Source organism: Oncorhynchus mykiss, chromosome 13 (assembly GCF_013265735.2).
Source record: "Oncorhynchus mykiss isolate Arlee chromosome 13, USDA_OmykA_1.1, whole genome shotgun sequence".
NCBI lineage: Eukaryota > Metazoa > Chordata > Actinopteri > Salmoniformes > Salmonidae > Oncorhynchus > Oncorhynchus mykiss.
This window is the reverse complement of record NC_048577.1, coordinates 5,824,904-5,845,851: the sequence shown is the minus strand read 5'-3', so window position 1 is coordinate 5,845,851 and position 20,948 is coordinate 5,824,904. Positions and strand designations below refer to the sequence as shown.

The 20,948-nt window shown below is 45.1% G+C and overlaps 1 protein-coding gene across 13 annotated transcripts in view; it reads left to right on the top strand.

Moving 5' to 3' along the window:
• The window catches only part of LOC110519495 (adhesion G protein-coupled receptor E2-like), a 248,464-nt gene extending 231,012 nt beyond the window's left edge, over positions 1–17,452 (top strand). For 9 of the 13 annotated variants that reach the window (XM_036939967.1, XM_036939968.1, XM_036939972.1 and 6 more), the window contains 5 exons: positions 2,571–2,666; positions 3,102–3,260; positions 14,067–14,238; positions 14,321–14,422; positions 14,589–17,452. In XM_036939967.1, the coding sequence (XP_036795862.1) occupies positions 2,571–2,666; positions 3,102–3,260; positions 14,067–14,238; positions 14,321–14,422; positions 14,589–14,630 (571 nt within the window). In that variant the 3' untranslated portion in view covers positions 14,631–17,452. The remainder of the gene's footprint in view (positions 1–2,570; positions 2,667–3,101; positions 3,261–14,066; positions 14,239–14,320; positions 14,423–14,588) is intronic. The other 4 variants (XM_036939977.1, XM_036939976.1, XM_036939979.1 and 1 more) reach the window with 2 other exon arrangements.
• The last annotated feature ends 3,496 nt before the right edge of the window (positions 17,453–20,948 follow it).

Genomic DNA, 20,948 nt, shown 5'->3' with positions numbered 1-20,948 from the left:
CTGTCCAGTCTCAACGTCAACAGTGAAGAGGCGACTCCGGGATGCTGGCCTTCTAGGAAAAGTTCCTCTGTCCAGTCTCAACGTCAACAGTGAAGAGGCGACTCCGGGATGGTGGCCTTCTAGGAAAAGTTCCTCTGTCCAGTCTCAACGTCAACAGTGAAGAGGCGACTCCGGGATGCTGGCCTTCTAGGCAGAGTTCCTCTGTCCAGTCTCAACGTCAACAGTGAAGAGGCGACTCCGGGATGCTGGCCTTCTAGGAAAAGTTCCTCTGTCCAGTCTCAACGTCAACAGTGAAGAGGCGACTCCGGGATGCTGGCCTTCTAGGAAAAGTTCCTCTGTCCAGTCTCAACGTCAACAGTGAAGAGGCGACTCCGGGATGCTGGCCTTCTAGGCAGAGTTCCTCTGTCCAGTCTCAACGTCAACAGTGAAGAGGCGACTCCGGGATGGTGGCCTTCTAGGAAAAGTTCCTCTGTCCAGTCTCAACGTCAACAGTGAAGAGGCGACTCCGGGATGCTGGCCTTCTAGGAAAAGTTCCTCTGTCCAGTGTCTGTGTTCTTTTTCGCATCTTAATCTTTTCTTTTAAATGGCCAGTCTGAGATATGGATTTTCTTTGAATCTCTGCCTAGAAGGCCAGCATCCCCTACTTTATTTGATCTTGCTCTTATCTTTTTCTTTTAAAAAGAAATGTTACCCCCTGTTACGGTTTTCTTCCTGGGAAGGAGAGGCGGATCAAAATGCAGCGTGGGTATTGGTTAAACATCTTTAATAAAGATGATAACGTGAACAATGTACATATACAAATCAAGAAAACGTGGAAAAACCGAAACAGTCCTAACTGGTGCAAAACACAGAGACAGGAAACAATCACCCACGAAATACCCAAAGAATATGGCTGCCCAAATATGGTTCCCAATCAGAGACAACGATAAACACCTGCCTCTGATTGAGAACCACTCTAGGCAAACATAGACTTACCTAGAATACTATACTAAACACAACCCCATCAATCTACAAAACCCCTAGACAAGACAAACACATAATCACCCATGTCACACCCTGGCCTAACCACAATAATAAAGAAAACTCAAAATACTAAGGCCACCCCCTTTTCTCCCCAATTTCGTGGTATCCAATTGTTAGTAATCGCTACAACTCCCGTACGGGCTCGGGAGAGACAAAGGTCGAAAGCCATGCGTCCTCCGATACACCACCCAACCAAGCCGCACTGCTTCAGAACACAGCACGCCTCCAACCCGGAAGCCAGCCGCACCAATGTGTCAGAGGAAACACTGTGCACCTGGCTACCTTAGTTAGTGTGCACTGCACCCGGCTGCCACAGGAGGCGCTGGTATGCGATGAGACAAGGATATCCTTACCCGCCAAACCCTCCCTAACCCACAAATGTGCATCGCCCCACGGACCTCCCAGTCGTGGCCGGCTGCGACAGAGCCTGGGCGAGAACCCAGAGTCTCTGGTGGCACAGCTAGCGCTGCGATGCAGTGCCCTAGAGCACTGCGCCACCCGGGAGGCTTATCTCTTATCTACCTTGGTAGATAATTTTCTTCTAACTGTTATTTTATGAAGCTTGTTGATTCTTCTTCTTATTGTAAACCTCTGTACCTGTATTTTATGAATCTGTGATTCTTCGTCTTACTGTAAACCTCTGTACCTGTATTTAATGAATCTGTGATTCTTCTTCTTACTGTAAACCTCTGTACCTGTATTTTATGAATCTGTGATTCTTCTTCTTACTGTAAACCTCTGTACCTGTATTTTATGAAGCTCTGTGATTCTTCTTCTTACTGTAAACCTCTGTACCTGTATTTTATGAAGCTCTGTGATTCTTCTTCTTACTGTAAACCTCTGTACCTGTATTTTATGAAGCTCTGTGATTCTTCTTCTTACTGTAAACCTCTGTACCGGTATTTTATGAAGCTCTGTGATTCTTCTTCTTACTGTAAACCTCTGTACCTGTATTTTATGAAGCTCTGTGATTCTTCGTCTTACTGTAAACCTCTGTACCTGTATTTTATGAATCTCTGTGATTCTTCTTCTTATTGTAAACCTCTGTACCTGTATTTTATGAAGCTCTGTGATTCTTCATCTTATTGTAAACCTCTGTACCTGTATTTTATGAAGCTCTGTGATTATTCTTCTTATTGTAAACCTCTGTACCTGTATTTTATGAAGCTCGTTGATTCTTCTTCTTATTGTAAACCTCTGTACCTGTATTTTATGAAGCTCTGTGATTCTTCTTCTTATTGTAAACCTCTGTACCAGTATTTTATGAAGCGTGTTGATTCTTCTTCTTATTGTAAACCACTGTATATGTATTTTATAAAGCTCTGTGATTCTTCTTCTTATTGTAAACCTCTGTACCTGTATTTTATTAAGCTCTTTGATTCTTCGTCTTACTGTAAACCTCTGTACCTGTATTTTATGAAGCTCTTTGATTCTTCTTATTGTAAACCTCTGTACCTGTATTTAATGAATCTCTGTGATTCTTCATCTTACTGTAGACCTCTGTACCTGTATTTTATGAATCTCTTTGATTCTTCGTCTGACTGTAGACCTCTGTACCTGTATGCTGTGGGATATGGACTGCCACTGGCTATAGTCATCATCTCTGCTATCACCTACCCAGATGGATACGGTACCACACAACAGTGAGTCTGAGTCTGTGTCTCTAACTCTCTCCCTGTGTGTGTGTGTGTGTGTGTGTGTGTGTGTGTGTGTGTGTGTGTGTGTGTGTGTGTGTGTGTGTGTGTGTGTGTGTGTGTGTGTGTGTGTGTGTGTGTGTGTGTGTGTGTGTGTGTGTGTGTGTGTGTGTGACAGAGTGTAGTGAATATGTCCCATATAAATAACCTGTCAGCTGCTGGTTGTCTCTGGACAGAGGTTTTCTTAAACATAATTATAACATGTAAATAACACCAGATAACATAATTCCAACTTGAATATAACCATATTCTAACTATATCCACTTGGTGTGTAATCTGTTAGTTGTCTCCAGAGAAAGATCCTTGATTGAACCTAACTTAAAATTAACAGAAACATGTTTTTAACCTAAATCTAATGTTATTCTCTCTGTGTGTCTTTGTCAGCTGTTGGTTGTCTCTGGAGAGAGGATTCATCTGGAGTTTCTTCGGCCCAGTGTGCACCATCATCTTCCTCAACGCTTTCATCTTCATCATCACTGTCTGGAGGCTGGCCCAGAAGTTCTCTAGTCTCAACCCTGACCTCTCCAACCTACACAAGATCAAGTAAGGGGTGTGTGTGTGTGTGTGTGTGTGTGTGTGTGTGTGTGTGTGTGTGTGTGTGTGTGTGTGTGTGTGTGTGTGTGTGCGCGTGCGTGCGTGTCTGTGTGTCTGTGTGTGTTTGTCCCAAAATAAAATGTAACAATTGACAATTTTATTTTCTGCTGCATCGAAACCCCAAAAATAAAAACAGTTTTATTGAAAGTCTCCCCTACGGCTGTAAACAGAGACTAGTATTTCACAGAGAGGCTTTGTTCACTCACACTCCATAATACAGTGAAAAATTGTTTATCTTACAAAAAGGCCATCCATCTCCAACACCTTAATGAGTGACAGATACGAAAGCATTAAGTGCAATGATACCATGTTATACATATTATACATGTCGTACAACCAAGTATGATACCATGTTATACACGTCGTACAACCAAGTATGATACCATGTTATACATGTCGTACAACCAAGTATGATACCATGTTATACATGTCGTACAACCAAGTATGATACCATGTTATACATGTCGTACAACCAAGTATGATATCATGTTATACATGTCGTACAACCAAGTATGATACCATGTTATACATGTTGTACAACCAAGTTAATCTTTAAGCCGATGTATAACACTTGTATGTTTTCTGAATGTTTATAACGAGTATTTCTGTTTTTGAATTTGGAGCTCTGCAATTTCACTGGATGTTGGCTAGCGTACCCTAGTGAGGTTAAAAGCTTAACTTCTTGTTAATCCAGCCGCTTTGTCAGATTTCAAAAAGGCTTTACGGCAAAAGCAAACCATGCAATTATCTGAGGACAATTTTTTCCCATTGTCTCCTCATCCCCTAGGTACACTCCAAGATACTTAAAACATCTCTTGCACCATTCCCATTGTCTCCTCATCCCCTAGGTACACGCCAAGATACTTAAAACCTCTCTAGCACCATTCCCATTGTCTCCTCATCCCCCAGGTACACGCCAAGATACTTAAAACCTCTCTAGCACCATTCCCATTGTCTCCTCATCCCCCAGGTACACGCCAAGATACTTAAAACCTCCCTTGCACCATTCCCATTGTCTCCTCATCCCCTAGGTACACTCTAAGATACTTAAAACCTCTCTAGCACCATTCCCATTGTCTCCTCATCCCCTGGGTAAACTCCAAGATACTTAAAACCTCCCTTGCACCATTCCAACCCCCTTGGCAAAGCCATGATCCCACCAGACCATTTCCCATTCTGTAAAGCACAACTTTTTTCCCAATTTACCTTTCCAGAGGATACTCTCTTAATTAAATCGATCAACCATGAGACTCAAACTATCCACCTCCGCTTGATTTTTCACTAAAATAACTCCATCATCAGCATGTGCTGAGAGAGGAACAGGAGGAATATCCTCTGAAAGGTTCACCCCTTCAATGCGACATCTAATGCTATTTAGTAGTGGCTCTATAGCGATGGCAAACAACATTCTGGACAACGAACACCGCTGCCTAATTCCTCTACACACTTTAAAAGGAGCACTGAAGCCACCGTTAACTTTCAATACTCTTTCAATGTCACCATATATCACCCTGATCATGGCAATAAAACCAGAACTGAAGCTTATAGCCTCAAATGTGTGCCATAGGTATTTATGTTCTACTCGGTCAAATGCCTTTTCCTGATCAATTGAAATTAGACCAGCGTCCAGTCCAATCGCCCTAGAGACGTCCCAAAAATCCAGAATCAGGGAAATGTTATCTCCTATCTGCCTGCCGGGAACACAGTAGGACTGGACCTATCTGCCTGCCGGGAACACAGTAGGACTGGATCGTGCGTATGATTTGCCCCATCACCTCCCTCAGCCTGTTGGACAAAGCCTTGGACAGGATCTTATAATCAGTGCACATTAAGGCCACCGGCCTCCAGTTCTTCACCTCCCTAGGGTCACCCTTTGTTGAGTGTAGGAGGCTATATTTTTGTTTTTGGCTAAAAAAACGTACCCATTTGAAACTGCCTATTTCTCAGGCCCAGAAACTAGAATATGCATATAATTGTCAGATTAGGATAGAAAACACTCTAAAGTTTCCAAAACTGTCAAAATATTGTCTGTGAGTACAACTTAACTGATATTGCAGGCGAAAACCTGAGGAAAATCCAACAAGGGGGTGCTGTTTTTCCTGAAAGCTCCCTGTTCCATTGGATGCCTTTTCTCCATTTAAAGGGATATCAACCAGATTCATTTTCCTATGGCTTCCACATGGTGTGAACTTTAGACATAGTTTCAGGCTTTTATTTTGAAAAATGAGCGAGAAAGAACCCATCGCGTCTGTGGATGGCTGAGTGCCAGCAGAGTTTAACATGAGCAACAGCCATTTTCTCTCTCTCTCTCTGGAAGAAGCTACATTCCGGTTGACATATTATCGATTATATATTGTAAAAACAACCTGAAGATTGATTATAAAAAACATTTGACATCTTTCCATGCACTTTACGGATACTATTGGAATTTTCGTCTGCGATGTCGTGACCGCTCGAGCCTGTGGATTTCTGAACATAACGCGCCAAACAAAAGGAGCTATTTTGGATATAAAAATAATCTTTATGGAACAAAAGGAACATTTATTTTGTAACTGGGAGTCTTGTGAGTGAAAACATCCAAAGATCATCAAAGGTAAACGATTAATTTGATTGCTTTTCTGATTTTCGTGACCAAGCTTCCTGATGCTAAGTGTACACAATGTTTTGCTATGCCATCGATAAATTTACACAAACGCTTGGATTGCTTTCGCTGAAAAGTATCATTTCAAAATCTGACACGCCAGGTAGATTAACAACAAGCTAAACTGTGTTTTTCTATATTGCACTTGTGGTTTCATGAAAATGTAATATTTGTAGGAATTTAATTTGAATTTGGAGCTCTGCAATTCAGAGGATGTTGATGAAAATGATCCTGCCAACGGGATGGGTGCGTCAAGAATTAATCCTCAACTGATTTATCATCTCTACAACCTGTTTATCCTCAACTGATCTATCATCTCTACCACCTGTTTATCGTCTCAACAACCTGTTTATCCTCAACTGATTGATCATCTCTACAACCTGTTTATCATCTCTACAAACTGTTTATCCTCAACTGATTTATCATCTCTACAACCTGTTAATCCTCAACTGATTTATCATCTCTACCACCTGTTTATCATCTCTACAACCTGTTAATCCTCAACTGATCTATCATCTCTACAACCTGTTCATCATCTCTACAACCTGTTTATCATCTCTACAACCTGTTTATCATCTCTACAACCTGTTTATCATCTCTACAACCTGTTTATCATCTCTACAACCTGTTTATCCTCAACTGATTTATCATCTCTACAACCTGTTTATCATATCTGCCACCTGTTTATCATCTCTACAACCTGTTTATCATCTCTACAACCTGTTTATCATCTCTACAACCTGTTTATCATCTCTACAACCTGTTTTTCATCTCTACAACCTGTTTATCATCTCTACAACCTGTTTGTCCTCAACTGATTTATCATCTCTACAAACTGTTAATCCTCAACTGATCTATCATCTCTACCTTCCTCTTAGTATTAGAACCTTCACCACCCCTTAAATTCTTCCTCATCCTCCTCAGTACTTTGAAAACAGCTGCTTCATTTTCCATTGTTTCACTCTCCCCTTGAACTCCTATTTCATTTTCCAGCACCTCCTCTGCGACCTCCATCTCAGTTTCACCTACTGCCCCCCACCCTATTTTCCCTGCTATACCACAACTTCCCACGTAGCCACATTGCTCTCCTTTCCTATTTCTCCCACCACGTCTGCCCACCTTCTCCCTTCTCCTGAACCCTCAGCCTGTTCATCCCTTCTCCTGAACCCTCAACCTGTTCATCCCTTCTCCTGAACCCTCAGCCTGTTCATCCCTTCTCCTGAACCCTCAGCCTGTTCATCCCTTCTCCTGAACCCTCAGCCTGTTCATCCCTTCTCAGTGGTTTTTTAGCTTCACCAGTGCCAGAGCTGCTCCCGGGCTCTGCACGCTCGTTCTCTGGACAATTACACACCAAGTACCCCTCTCTTCCACACCCAAAGCATTTCATTGACTCGGTAGAAGCGTAGAACACATAATCAAACCCATCAATCTTAAAACTGAATGCTAAATTCAGTTCGTCAGTATCCTTCTTTAAAATCATGTGCACTTGTCTCCTATGAGATATTACATGTTTCAGCAAAGCCGATTTTCAGCCCAAAATAATATTTTTTTAAATGTAGGAACAAGTTCTCCATGACGACATACCTCTCACTCCAACACTTCTCTAACAAAAGGGGGCAACGTTAGAAAGTATAGCTCCTCCCCTCCTCCTCCTCCCTCCCTCCCCCCATCTCCCTCCCTCCCTCAACCTTTCTAACACAACACCACTCTCAACTATCCACGAAGGAACACCGTCGTCTGTGTCTCTCTAACACAACACCACTCTCAACTATCCACGAGGGAACACCGTCGTCTGTGTCTCTCTAACACAACACCACTCTCAACTATCCACGAGGGAACACCGTCGTCTGTGTCTCTCTAACACAACACCACTCTCAACTATCCACAAGGGAACACCGTCGTCTGTGTCTCCCGCAACACAACACCACTCTCAACTATCCACGAGGGAACACCGTCGACTGTGTCTCTCTAACACAACACCACTCTCAACTATCGACGAGGGAACACCGTCGTCTGTGTCTCTCTAACACAACACCACTCTCAACTATCGACGAGGGAACACCGTCGACTGTGTCTCTCTAACACAACACCACTCTCAACTATCGACGAGGGAACACCGTCGTCTGTGTCTCCCGCAACACAACACCACTCTCAACTATCCACGAGGGAACACCGTCGTCTGTGTCTCCCGCAACACAACACCACTCTCAACTATCCACGAAGGAACACCGTCGTCTGTGTCTCCCGCAACACAACACCACTCTCAACTATCCACGAGGGAACACCGTCGTCTGTGTCTCCCGCAACACAACACCACTCTCAACTATCCACGAAGGAACACCGTCGTCTGTGTCTCCCGCAACACAACACCACTCTCAACTATCCACGAGGGAACACCGTCGTCTGTGTCTCCCGCAACACAACACCACTCTCAACTATCCACGAGGGAACACCGTCGTCTGTGTCTCCCGCAACACAATACCACTCTCAACTATCCACGAAGGAACACCGTCGTCTGTGTCTCCCGCAACACAACACCACTCTCAACTATCCACGAGAGAACACCGTCGTCTGTGTCTCTCTAACACAACACCACTCTCAACTATCCACGAGGGAACACCGTCGTCTGTGTCTCCCGCAACACAACACCACTCTCAACTATCCACGAGGGAACACCGTCGTCTGTGTCTCCCGCAACACAACACCACTCTCAACTATCCACGAAGGAACACCGTCGTCTGTGTCTCCCGCAACACAACACCACTCTCAACTATCCACGAGGGAACACCGTCGTCTGTGTCTCCCGCAACACAACACCACTCTCAACTATCCACGAGGGAACACCGTCGTCTGTGTCTCTCTAACACAACACCACTCTCAACTATCCACGAGGGAACACCGTCGTCTGTGTCTCTCTAACACAACACCACTCTCAACTATCCACGAGGGAACACCGTCGTCTGTGTCTCCAGCAACACAACACCACTCTCAACTATCCACGAGGGAACACCGTCGTCTGTGTCTCCAGCAACACAACACCACTCTCAACTATCCACGAGGGAACACCAACGTCTGTGTCTCCCGCAACACAACACCACTCTCAACTATCCACGAGGGAACACCGTCGTCTGTGTCTCCCGCAACACAACACCACTCTCAACTATCCACGAGGGAACACCAACGTCGGTGTCTCCCGCAACACAACACCACTCTCAACTATCCACGAAGGAACACCGTCGTCTGTGTCTCTCTAACACAACACCACTCTCAACTATCCACGAGGGAACACCATCGTCTGTGTCTCTCTAACACAACACCACTCTCAACTATCCACGAGGGAACACCGTCGTCTGTGTCTCTCTAACACAACACCACTCTCAACTATCCACGAGGGAACACCGTTGTCTGTGTCTCTCTAACACAACACCACTCTCAACTATCCACGAGGGAACACCGTCGTCTGTGTCTCTCTAACACAACACCACTCTCAACTATCCACGAGGGAACACCGTCGTCTGTGTCTCTCTAACACAACACCACTCTCAACTATCCACGAGGGAACACCGTCGTCTGTGTCTCCAGCAACACAACACCACTCTCAACTATCCACGAGGGAACACCGTCGTCTGTGTCTCCAGCAACACAACACCACTCTCAACTATCCACGAGGGAACACCGTCGTCTGTGTCTCCAGCAACACAACACCACTCTCAACTATCCACGAGGGAACACCGTCGTCTGTGTCTCTCTAACACAACACCACTCTCAACTATCCACGAGGGAACACCGTCGTCTGTGTCTCCAACAACACAACACCACTCTCAACTATTGTATTCACCTTTTCAATAGAATCTAAGAATATTACTACAGTGCTATTCATCCTTTAGGCTGATTTTATGCTATCATATCCAATGATAGCGCCCACTGATAAACTACATTCTTCCACCGACCAACCTGTCTGCAGAGGGAATCTTCACCCCATGCCGCCGACTTAGTTTTTAGGACACCTCCACGAGTGGCCATTACAACCAGCCCCGCCCACTGGTTATGGCCTGGAGAGAACCAACCTCAAAGATCCCACCACCCTTATTAGTGATAGTGAGACAATATACCGTTAAAACAACTCAACTAGTCAATATATATATACACACTGAAACCCAATAGGGTGAAAAGTCGCTCCCACAATCGCTCCTGCTTCCCGACTCACTCCCAGCATGCACTCCGACGAGAGAGAGAAAGAGAAAGAAATGGATGGGGAGAGAGACAGAGAGAGAGAGAGGGATGGGGAGAGAGACAGAGAGAGGGATGAACATAACTTCCACAAAGCTGTGAACGATCTGAGAGACAAGGTAAGAAGGGCATTCTATGCCATCAAAAAGAACATAACATTTGAGATACCAATTAGGATCTGGCTAAAAATACTTGAATCAGTTGAAGAACCCATTGTCCTTTATGGTTGTGAGGTCTGTGGTCCGCTCACCAACCAAGAATTCACAAAATGGGACAAACACCAAAAATATCTTCTGTGTACAACGTAGAACACCAAATACTGCATGCAGAGCAGAGATAGGCCGAAACCCGCTAATTACCAAAATCCAGAAAAGAGACGTTAAATTCAACAACCACCTAAAAGGAAGCAATTCCCAAACGTTCCTTAATTCTTATGGATTAAATCCCGTTAACGGGATCGATTTCACAACATCCGGTGAAATGGCAGAGCGACAATTTTTTTACATTTTTATTAGAAATATTTAACTTTCATACATTCACAAGTGCAATACACCAAATTAAAGCTTAACTTCTTGGTAATCTTGCCACTATGTCAGATTTCAAAAAGGCTTTACGGCGAAAGCACACCATGCGATTGTGTTAGGATAGCGCCTAGCCACAGAGAACCATACAGACATTTTCCAGCCAAGGAGACGGCTCACAAAAGTCAGAAATAGCGATTAAATTAATCACTAACCTTAGATGATGTTCATCTGGTGGACTCCATGTTACACAATACATGTTTGTTTTGTTCAATAAAGTCACTCTTGATGTCCAAAAACCTCAGTTTAAATTGACGCGTTATTTAAACAATGCATTACTGAACATAATATCCGATGAAATTGCAGAGAGCCACATCAAATTACAGAAATACTTATCATAAACCTTGATAAAAGATACAATTGTTGTACATAGGATTGAAGATAAACTTCTAGTTAATCCAGCCGCTGTGTCAGATTTCAGAAATGCTTTACGGCGAAAGCAAACTATGCTATTATCTGAGGACAGCACCCCATCAAACAAACACAGACAATCATAATTCAACCCGTCAGGCGCAACACTTTAACTCAGGAATAAAGATATAATTAATGCCTTACCTTTGACGAGCTTCTTCTGTTGGCACTCCAATATGTCCCATAAACATCACAACTGGTCCTTTTGTTCAATTAATTCCATCGTTATATATCCAAAATGTCCATTTATTTGACGTGTTTGATCCAGAAAACAAACAGTTACCACTCGCGCAACATGACTACCAAATATCTCATAAATTACCTGTAATCTTTGTCCAAACATTTCAAACAACTTTCCTAATACAAATTTAGGTATTTTTTAACGTAAATAAATTTAAGACGGGATAAACAACGTTCAATACCGGAGGAAAACAAAGTGTAGCGAGCATTTCTGGTCACGCGCCTCTATTAAACAGTGCATTTCACTCGACCCTCGTTCTGAACTGATTCTGAATAGCTGTACTTCTTCATTTCTCAAAGGAAAAACATCAACCAATTTCTAAAGACTGTCGACATCCATTGGAAGCGAAAGGAACTGCAAGCAACTGCCTTAGAATTCTAGATTCCCAATGAAAAGTCATTGAAAAGAGAATTACCTCAAAAAACAAATCCTGGATGTTTTGTCCTTGGGGTTTTGCCTGCTAAATAAGTTCTATTTTACTCACAGACATCATTCAAAGACTTTTAGAATCTTCCGAGTGTTTTCTATCCAAATCTAATAATATGCATATCCTAGCTTCTGGGCCTGAGTAGCAGTCAGTTTACTTTGGACACGCTTCTCATCCAGATGTCGAAATACTGCCCCCAAGCCATAAGAAGGTATTACAAAGCCATCACCTACAGAGAGATGAACCTGGAGAAGAGTCCCCTAAGCAAGCTGGTCCTTGGGCTCTGTTCACAAACACAACCACACCCCACAGAGCCCCACGACAGCAACACAATTGGACCCAACCAAATCATGAGAAAACGAAAAGATAATTTCTTGACACATTGGAAAGAATTAACAAAAAGACTGAGCAAACTAGGATGCTATTTGACCCTCAACAGAGAGTACACAGTGACAGAATACCTGATCACTGTGACTGACCCAAACTTAAGGAAAGCTTTGAATATGTACAGACTGAGCTGCACTTCCTAACCTCCTGCCCAATGTATGACCATATTAGAGACACATATTTCCCTCAGATTACACAGATCCACCAAGAATTTGAAAACAAACCCGATTTTGATAAACTCGCACAGTGTGCCATCACAGTGTGCCATCACAGTGTGCCATCACAGTGTGCCATCACAGTGTGCCATCACAGTGTGCCTTCACAGTGTGCCATCACAGTGTGCCATCACAGCAGCAAGATTTGCGACCTATATTTATGTTTATTTATTTTCCCTTTTATACTTTAACTATTTGCACATAGTTAAAACACTGTATAAAGACATGCTATGACATTTAAAAAGTCTTTATTCTTTGGGAACTTCTGTGATTGTAATGCTTACTGTTCTTTTTTATTGTTCATTTCACTTTCATATATTATCTACTTCACTTGCTTTGGCAATGTGAACATATGTTTCCCATGATAATAAAGCAAATTGAATTTAATTGAATTGACAGAGTAAGGAAGGTAGAGATAGACAGAGACAGAGAGACAGAGTGACAGAGAGAGGAATGGATAGAGAGACAGAGACAGAGAGACAGAGAGACAGAGAGACAGAGAGACAGAGAGACAGACAGACAGACAGACAGACAGACAGACAGACAGACAGACAGACAGACAGACAGACAGAAAGACAGACAGACAGAGGTGAATGGAGAAATAAAGTTGAATGTTAGGACAGCCAAAACTCCTTGGTGTGTGAATTAATGAATTAATACAATTCAGATTTTATTTGTGAAGTAAAACTTCTAAAACTGTCTTGCTCCCCCCTCCTCCCCTCCCATCCACCCTCCCATCCCTTCTCCCTCCCTTCCTCCCATTTTCTCCTCCCTCCCTACATCCCCCTCCTCCCCCCTCCTCCCTCCTTCCCTGCTCCTCCCCTCTCCCCTCTCCCTTCTCCCTCCCCACACTCACCCCCTCCCTCCTCCTTCCCGTCCTTCCTCCCCCCTCCTTCCCGTCCTCCCTCCTTCCTCCTCCCTCCTTCCTCCTCCTCCTCCTCCCTCCCTCCCCCCCCTCCCTCCCCTCTCCTCCTCCCTACTCCCCACCTCCATCCCTCCCTCCCCCCTCCTCCTCCCTCCTCCCCTCCTCCTCCCCTCCTCCTCCCTCCCTCCCCCCTCCCTCCCTCCCTCCCTCCCCCTCCCTCCCCTCTCCTCCTCTCCTCCTCCCTACTCCCCTCCCCCTCCCTCCCTCCCTCCCCTCTCCTCCTCCCTACTCCCCTCCCCCTCCCTCCCTCCCTCCCTCCCTCCCTCCCTCCCTCCCTCCCTACTCCCCACCTCCATCCCTCCCCCCCCCCCCCTCCCCTCCTCCTCCCTCCCTCCCTCCCTCCCTCCCCCCTCCCTCCCCTCTCCTCCTCTCGTCCTCCCTACTCCCCTCCCTCTCCCTCCCTCCCTCCCTCCCCTCTCCTCCTCCCTACTCCCCTCCCTCCCTCCCTCCCTCCCCTCTCCTCCTCCCTACTCCCCACCTCCCTCCCTCCCTCCCCTCTCCTCCTCTCCTCCTCCCTACTCCCCTCCCCCTCCCTCCCTCCCCTCTCCTCCTCCCTACTCCCCTCCCCTCCCCCTCCCTCCCTCCCTCCCTCCCTCCCTCCCTCCCCTCTCCTCCTCCCTCCCTCCCTCCCTCCCATCCCTCCCTCCCTCCTCCCCTCCTCCCCCCTACTCCCCTCCTCCTCCCTCTCTCTCTCCAGGGTGTTCACAGTGACAGCAGTGGCCCAGCTGTGTGTGTTGGGTACTATGTGGATATTTGGAGTGTTCCAGTTCCAAGAGGATGGGACAGTGGTCATGACATATCTCTTCACTATCCTCAACTCTCTACAGGGAGCACTGCTGTTCATCATGCACTGCCTACTGAACAAAACGGTATGGTGTGTGTGTGTGTGTGTGTGTGTGTGTGTGTGTGTGTGTGTGTGTGTGTAACACTGTGCTCTGCTGCCCTCATCAGGTTAGAGAGGAGTATTGCCAGCTGCTGTCCTGTATCTGCACACCACAGAAGAAGAGATACTCAGATTTCAGCACTAACAACCCTTCCTCCAGCCAATCCCAGGTACATACACAGTATATATATATATATATATATATATATATATATATATATATATATATATATATATATATATATATCGAGAGAGAGAGAGAGAGAGAGAGAGAGAGAGAGAGAGAGAGAGACCACTTTCATTATGATAACCTCCTTGTATCATTGTGTGTCCTAGGGGTCAAGGCGTACCCAGAACACAGGGGAGTTGCAGACATGATGACATCACCAATCCCCCATAATGCACGTCTTTACTCCCCCTCCCTTTTCAGGCCTGGTTCAGTAGAAAATGTGCCCTACGAGCCCGGCTGCTTAGTAAAAATGTGCCCTATCTAGAACCTTAACAGGTTCTTCGACTGTCCCGGTAGGAGAACTCTTTCAATAACCCTTTTTGGTTCCAGGTAGAAACCTTTTTTGGATTCCATCTAGTTGCCTCTCCAAAAAGTTCTACCTGAAACCAAAAAGGTGCCTCTATGCGGACAGCAGAAAAACCCCTTAGGAACCCCCTTGTCTAAGTGTGTACTAGCACAGCTGGTCAGCAGAAAAACCCCTTAGGAACCCCCTTGTCTAAGTGTGTACTAGCCCAGCTGGTCAGCAGAAAAACCCCTTTAGGAACCCCCTTGTCTAAGTGTGTACTAGCACAGCTGGTCAGCAGAAAAACCCTTTAAGGGAACCCCCTTGTCTAAGTGTGTACTAGCACAGCTGGTCAGCAGAAAAACCCCTTAGGAACCCCCTTGTCTAAGTGTGTACTAGCACAGCTGGTCAGCAGAAAAACCCTTTAAGGGAACCCCCTTGTCTAAGTGTGTACTAGCACAGCTGGTCAGCAGAAAAACCCCTTAGGAACCCCCTTGTCTAAGTGTGTACTAGCCCAGCTGGTCAGCAGAAAAACCCCTTTAGGAACCCCCTTGTCTAAGTGTGTACTAGCCCAGCTGGTCAGCAGAAAAACCCTTTAAGGGAACCCCCTTGTCTAAGTGTGTACTAGCACAGCTGGTCAGCAGAAAAACCCTTTAAGGGAACCCCCTTGTCTAAGTGTGTACTAGCCCAGCTGGTCAGCAGAAAAACCCCTTAAGGGAACCCCCTTGTCTAAGTGTGTACTAGCCCAGCTGGTCAGCAGAAAAACCCTTTAAGGGAACCCCCTTGTCTAAGTGTGTACTAGCACAGCTGGTCAGCAGAAAAACCCTTTAAGGGAACCCCCTTGTCTAAGTGTGTACTAGCCCAGCTGGTCAGCAGAAAAACCCCTTTAGGAACCCCCTTGTCTAAGTGTGTACTAGCACAGCTGGTCAGCAGAAAAACCCCTTAAGGGAACCCCCTTGTCTAAGTGTGTACTAGCCCAGCTGGTCAGCAGAAAATGTGTCTTAAATGTGTCTTAGCCCCAGTGATCAGTGCTCGGAATCCTTAAATTCCTCCTCTGATTAGACACTTCATATCAAACTTGATGTTAACCACTGTCTTATCAAGCATTAGGTTATCCAATCAGAAGTTAAATGATCTTCATGCCATCCAATAGGAATCCATATGATCTTTGTCATCCAATAGGACTCCATATTCTCTTTATGTCTTCCAATAGGATAAGGGGGAGTAGGAAGTGACAATGATGCAATGATGTCACAGTAGTTTCATTTTCACCGACGTAACATTTACATTTCAGTCATTAAGCAGATGTTCATATGCAGAGCATCTTACAGACAGAAAAGAAAGAAGGACCATATGGTGTTTATGTCATCCAATCAGAAGATATATGATCTTCCCGTCATCCAATAGGAATCCATATGATCTTCATGTCATCCAATAGGAATCCATATGATCTTAATGTCATCCAATCAGAAGTTATATCCTCTTTATGTCATTTTTACAGCCACAAAAGATCAGTACTATTTTACTGATCTTTTATAAACGCTTACAAACATATATTTTTTTTATAGTTCATAAATTGTTTGTTATAATGCTTATTCGTTATAGTTATTATGAAGTGTTACCAGAGTATGAGAGGATGGCTGGTGGGTGCTCCAGAAGGGGATGAGAGGATGGCTGGTGGTCCAGAAGGGGATGAGAGGATGGCTGGTGGTCCAGAAGGGGATGAGAGGATGGCTGGTGGTCCGGAAGGGGATGAGAGGATGGCTGGTGGTCCGGAAGGGGATGAGAGGATGGCTGGTGGGTGGTGGGTGGTGGGTGGTCCAGAAGGGGACTAGTTGAATCATTTAGAATTTTTCAAACACCTCAAAAAGCTTTTTCCTGCAATCTAGAGCCAAAACCATTACGTTTAATTCTATGTAAAATATATATATATATGTATTTCTGCATGTCTAAGTGTATCTCTTGAGATGTCTGTACCCTCCTGACTGGTGGTTATTCTTTTTAAGAAAATAAAATGCTTTTCTGCATCTCTTTTTAAAATCTGGCTAAAATATTCAATGGAATATGAGTCTTATTCATTACATTTAGTTATTGCTGGCTTTTTTTGCCAGCAAGCATGTCAGCTAAGATAGTTACCAAACTGGATAAGCCCCTGTGTCCCCTATGGGCATGATGCCTCTGACCTCTGACCTCTATGCATATAATGAGATAAGAGTCTTATGAGATAAGAGTCTTTGAGTAGAACATGGCTTCATCAATCACACTGCTTTTGTCCAAAAACAACGTTTATCGACAGGTTTTTTCAGAAATCCCAGTTGAAAGATTCCCGGAATCAGGAGGAAATAAGCAGGAAATCCGGAATTCTCCAATCGGGATTTTGGGGAAAACCTGGTCATTTGTTTGAAAGGTTAAAGATAATGTGATACCCTACGGGCATTTTCCTGGACACAGGAAGGTTTGTTTACTTCTGACCAACTGAACCCGGGTCCAGCAACTGTGAACCCAACACCTTAGTTGTTACGCCAAGAGCTCCCAACCAAGTTCAACATCAGAACACAAAATATAAGCTTGTGTTACTCCATTGTTTGTAGACAATGTCACATGGTTAAAAAAACATCATTTTGAGCTCACGGGTGTTCTTGCATCCACAGCTCAGTCTATTGTTTGAAAGTGGTCACATCCCTCAGCTGATAACCAAAACAAGCTGTGGGGGGGGGGGGGGCCCTTTAAGGTTCCCCCCTACAACTTGGTCTAAGCACAATAATCCAGATACTCAGCTGTCTTCAAGAAATTGTCAAAACAATGTCTGCAATCAATATTTATTTTGAATTATATTATTTTGCACTTTTACTTCAACAATCGGTTTGGTTTAGTTTATTTAAAAAAATGAATGTGTATTATATGAAAAATAATTCAGTGATTGTGTATTTTTTTTAGAATGTATAATTTTTTATGTTATTCTATGAGCAGAGTTCTGAATGTAAGCACTTATTGTTGTACTTGACTGCAGGAGTCTGTATGGCTGGGGGGGGGGGGGGGTCTGTGTGGGTGTGTCAGTGGGTGGGTGCACTTTTGGTATATCTGTAATGTTATCTACAATTAAATCGTTGTTACAAAGAACCTACTGTATATGTCTTCTTACCACACACACACACACACACACACACACACACACACACACACACACACACACACACACACACACACACACACACACACACACACACACACACACACACACACACACACACACACACACTACCACACACACACACACACACACACACACACACACACACACACACACACACACACACACACATTTGTTTTACTATCCTTATGGGGACCAAACAACTGATCCCCATTCAAAGTTATAACCCCTAACCCAAATTCTGACCCTGATTGTAACCCTAACCCCCGAAGCCCAAAAAAGCCTTTTTCCTTGTGGGGTTGAAATGTCATACACTTGTCAGAATGTTCCTTGTGGGGTCTGTTGAAATGACCCCACTTGTCAGAATGTTCCTGGTTTTACTATCCTGTAAGTACTGAGGGGAATCCTACAAAGCATAATTTGAGAAGTTAGCGAGGAAGTTAGCGAGGTATCTTTGGTCAACTCTGAGTTCAACTCAGGATAACCGGTCGTACTAAAGTGGCTCACCTTTTAAGCCAGGTAAAATTTCTATGGCAACGAATCCTTCAGAAATGACCTGTTTCGAGGCACGGTAACTCATGGCTAAACTACACTTACCCTGAATGAAATGACTGAGCCTTGTGTTGATGACCAATGAAATCATTGCATTATCGTCCCCTTCAAGACAGCTGATATTTTGTATTGTTATTATTACTCAAATGTTTTAAAAAAAAAAGGTAAAATATTAAAATACATATCGCAGTGGTGGGTGGTGTAAGGCAGGGCTTTACCTAGCATAGACTTATAGATGACCTGGAGCCAGTGGGTCTGGCGACAAATATGTAGCGATGGCCAGCCGACTAGAGCATACAGGTCACAGTGGTGGGTGGTGTAAGGTAGGGCTTTACCTAGCATAGACTTATAGATGACCTGGAGCCAGTGGGTCTGGCGACGAATATGTAGCGAGGGCTAGAGCATACAGGTCACAGTGGTGGGTGGTGTAAGGTGCTTTGGTAACAAAACGGATGGCACTGTGACAGACTACATCCAATATTCTGAGTAGAGTGTTGGAAGCTATTTTGTAGATGACATCGCCGAAGTCAAGGATCGATGGGATAGTCAGTTTTACTAAGGTAAGTTTGGCGGCGTGAGTGAAGGAGGCTCTGTTGCGAAATAGAAAGCCGATTCGAGATTGGATTTTGGATTGGAGATGTTTGATATGAGTCTGGAAGGAGAGTTTACAGTCTAGCCAGACACCTAGGTATTTGTACTTGTCCACGTATTCTAGGTCAGAACCGTCCAGAGTAGTGATGCTAGTCGGGCGGGTGCGGGCAGCGAACGGTTGAAGAGCATGCATTTGGTTTTACTAGCATTTAAGAGTAGTTGGAGGCCACAGAAGGAGAGTTGTATGGCATTGAAGCTCGTTTGGAAGTTACTCCGCCTGTCTGCCTGCCTCCCTTTCTGTATTGACTTGAGCTAGTGAAGTGCAACATTGTATCAAATCAATCACCCGGCAACGGCCCAATATGAATGTCCAGCAGAAGTTGTCGCTAACAACCTTGAAACATTGTATCAACTAGCCTATTCTGGGCCCTCAGAGTTTCCTGCCTCTATAAGCCCTCAGAGTTTCCTGCCTCTATAAGCCCTCAGAGTTTCCTGCCTCTATAAGCCCTCAGAGTTTCCTGCCTCTATAAGCCCTCAGAGTTTCCTGCCTCTACAGGCCCTCAGAATGAAATTCTACACATTTTACCATGGGGCAGAGAAAAGATATTCTAACTAATTTCCTGAAATTATACACATTTCACCATTGGGCAGAGAGAAGGTCTCTCACAGTTGAAGTGTACCTATGATAGAAATTACAGACCTCTACATGCTTTGTAAGTAGGAAAACCTGCAAAATCGTCAGTGTATCAAATACTTGTTCTCCCCACTGTAATTGTTCAATTTGAGAGCAGCTTCTGTCCGTCGGGTCTACTTTGGATTCTGTTGACCAATGTCCTTCTCTTCCCCCTCCATCTAGTCCTCCCTCTCTCCTCTCTCAATCCTCGCTCCCCTCCTCCCTCCCTCCATCTAGCCCTCCCTCTCTCCTCTCTCAATCCTCGCTCCCCTCCTCCCTCCCTCCATCCAGCCCTCCCTCTCTCCTCTCTCAATCCTCGCTCCCCTCTTCCCTCCCTCCATCTAGCCCTCCCTCTCTCCTCTCTCAATCCTCGCTCCCCTCCTCCCTCCCTCCATCTAGCCCTCCCTCTCTCCTCTCTCAATCCTCGCTCCCCTCCTCCCTCCCTCCATCCAGCCCTCCCTCTCTCCTCTCTCAATCCTCGCTCCCCTCCTCCCTCCCTCCATCTAGCCCTCCCTCTCTCCTCTCTCAATCCTCGCTCCCCTCCTCCCTCCTTCCATCCAGCCCTCCCTCTCTCCTCTCTCAATCCTCGCTCCCCTCCTCCCTCTCTCCTCTCAATCCTCGCTCCCCTCCTCCCTCCCTCCATCTAGCCCTCCCTCTCTCCTCTCTCCATCCTCGCTCCCCTCCTCCCTCCCTCCATCCAGCCCTCCCTCTCTCCTCTCTCAATCCTCACTCCCCTCCTCCCTCCCTCCATCTAGCCCTCCCTCTCTCCTCTCTCAAACCTCACTCCCCTCCTCGCTCCCCTCCAACCCTCCATCCATCCATCTAGCCCTCCCTCTCTCCTCTCTCCATCCTCGCTCCCCTCCTTGCTCCCCTCCTCACTCACTAACTCCCTCCCTCCCTCTCTCCAACCTGTTTTCGTTTTGTCATTCTGGGGTATTATGTGTAGATTGTGCCATTACAGACTTTAGACCAGAGCCCTAATCCCTACATACAGTAGTGCACTACTTTAGACCAGAGCCCTATTCCCTACGTACAAATAGTGCACTACTTTAGACCAGAGCCCTATTCCCTCCGTACAGAAGTACACTACTTCTGATCTTAGCCCATAGGGAATAGGGTATAATTTGGGATAGGGCATATATTCTGTGTTAGCTGTGCTTGTGAGACACAACACTGCACTCTACTAGTCTGTTTTCTATTGTCTTCAGGTTTGGGGG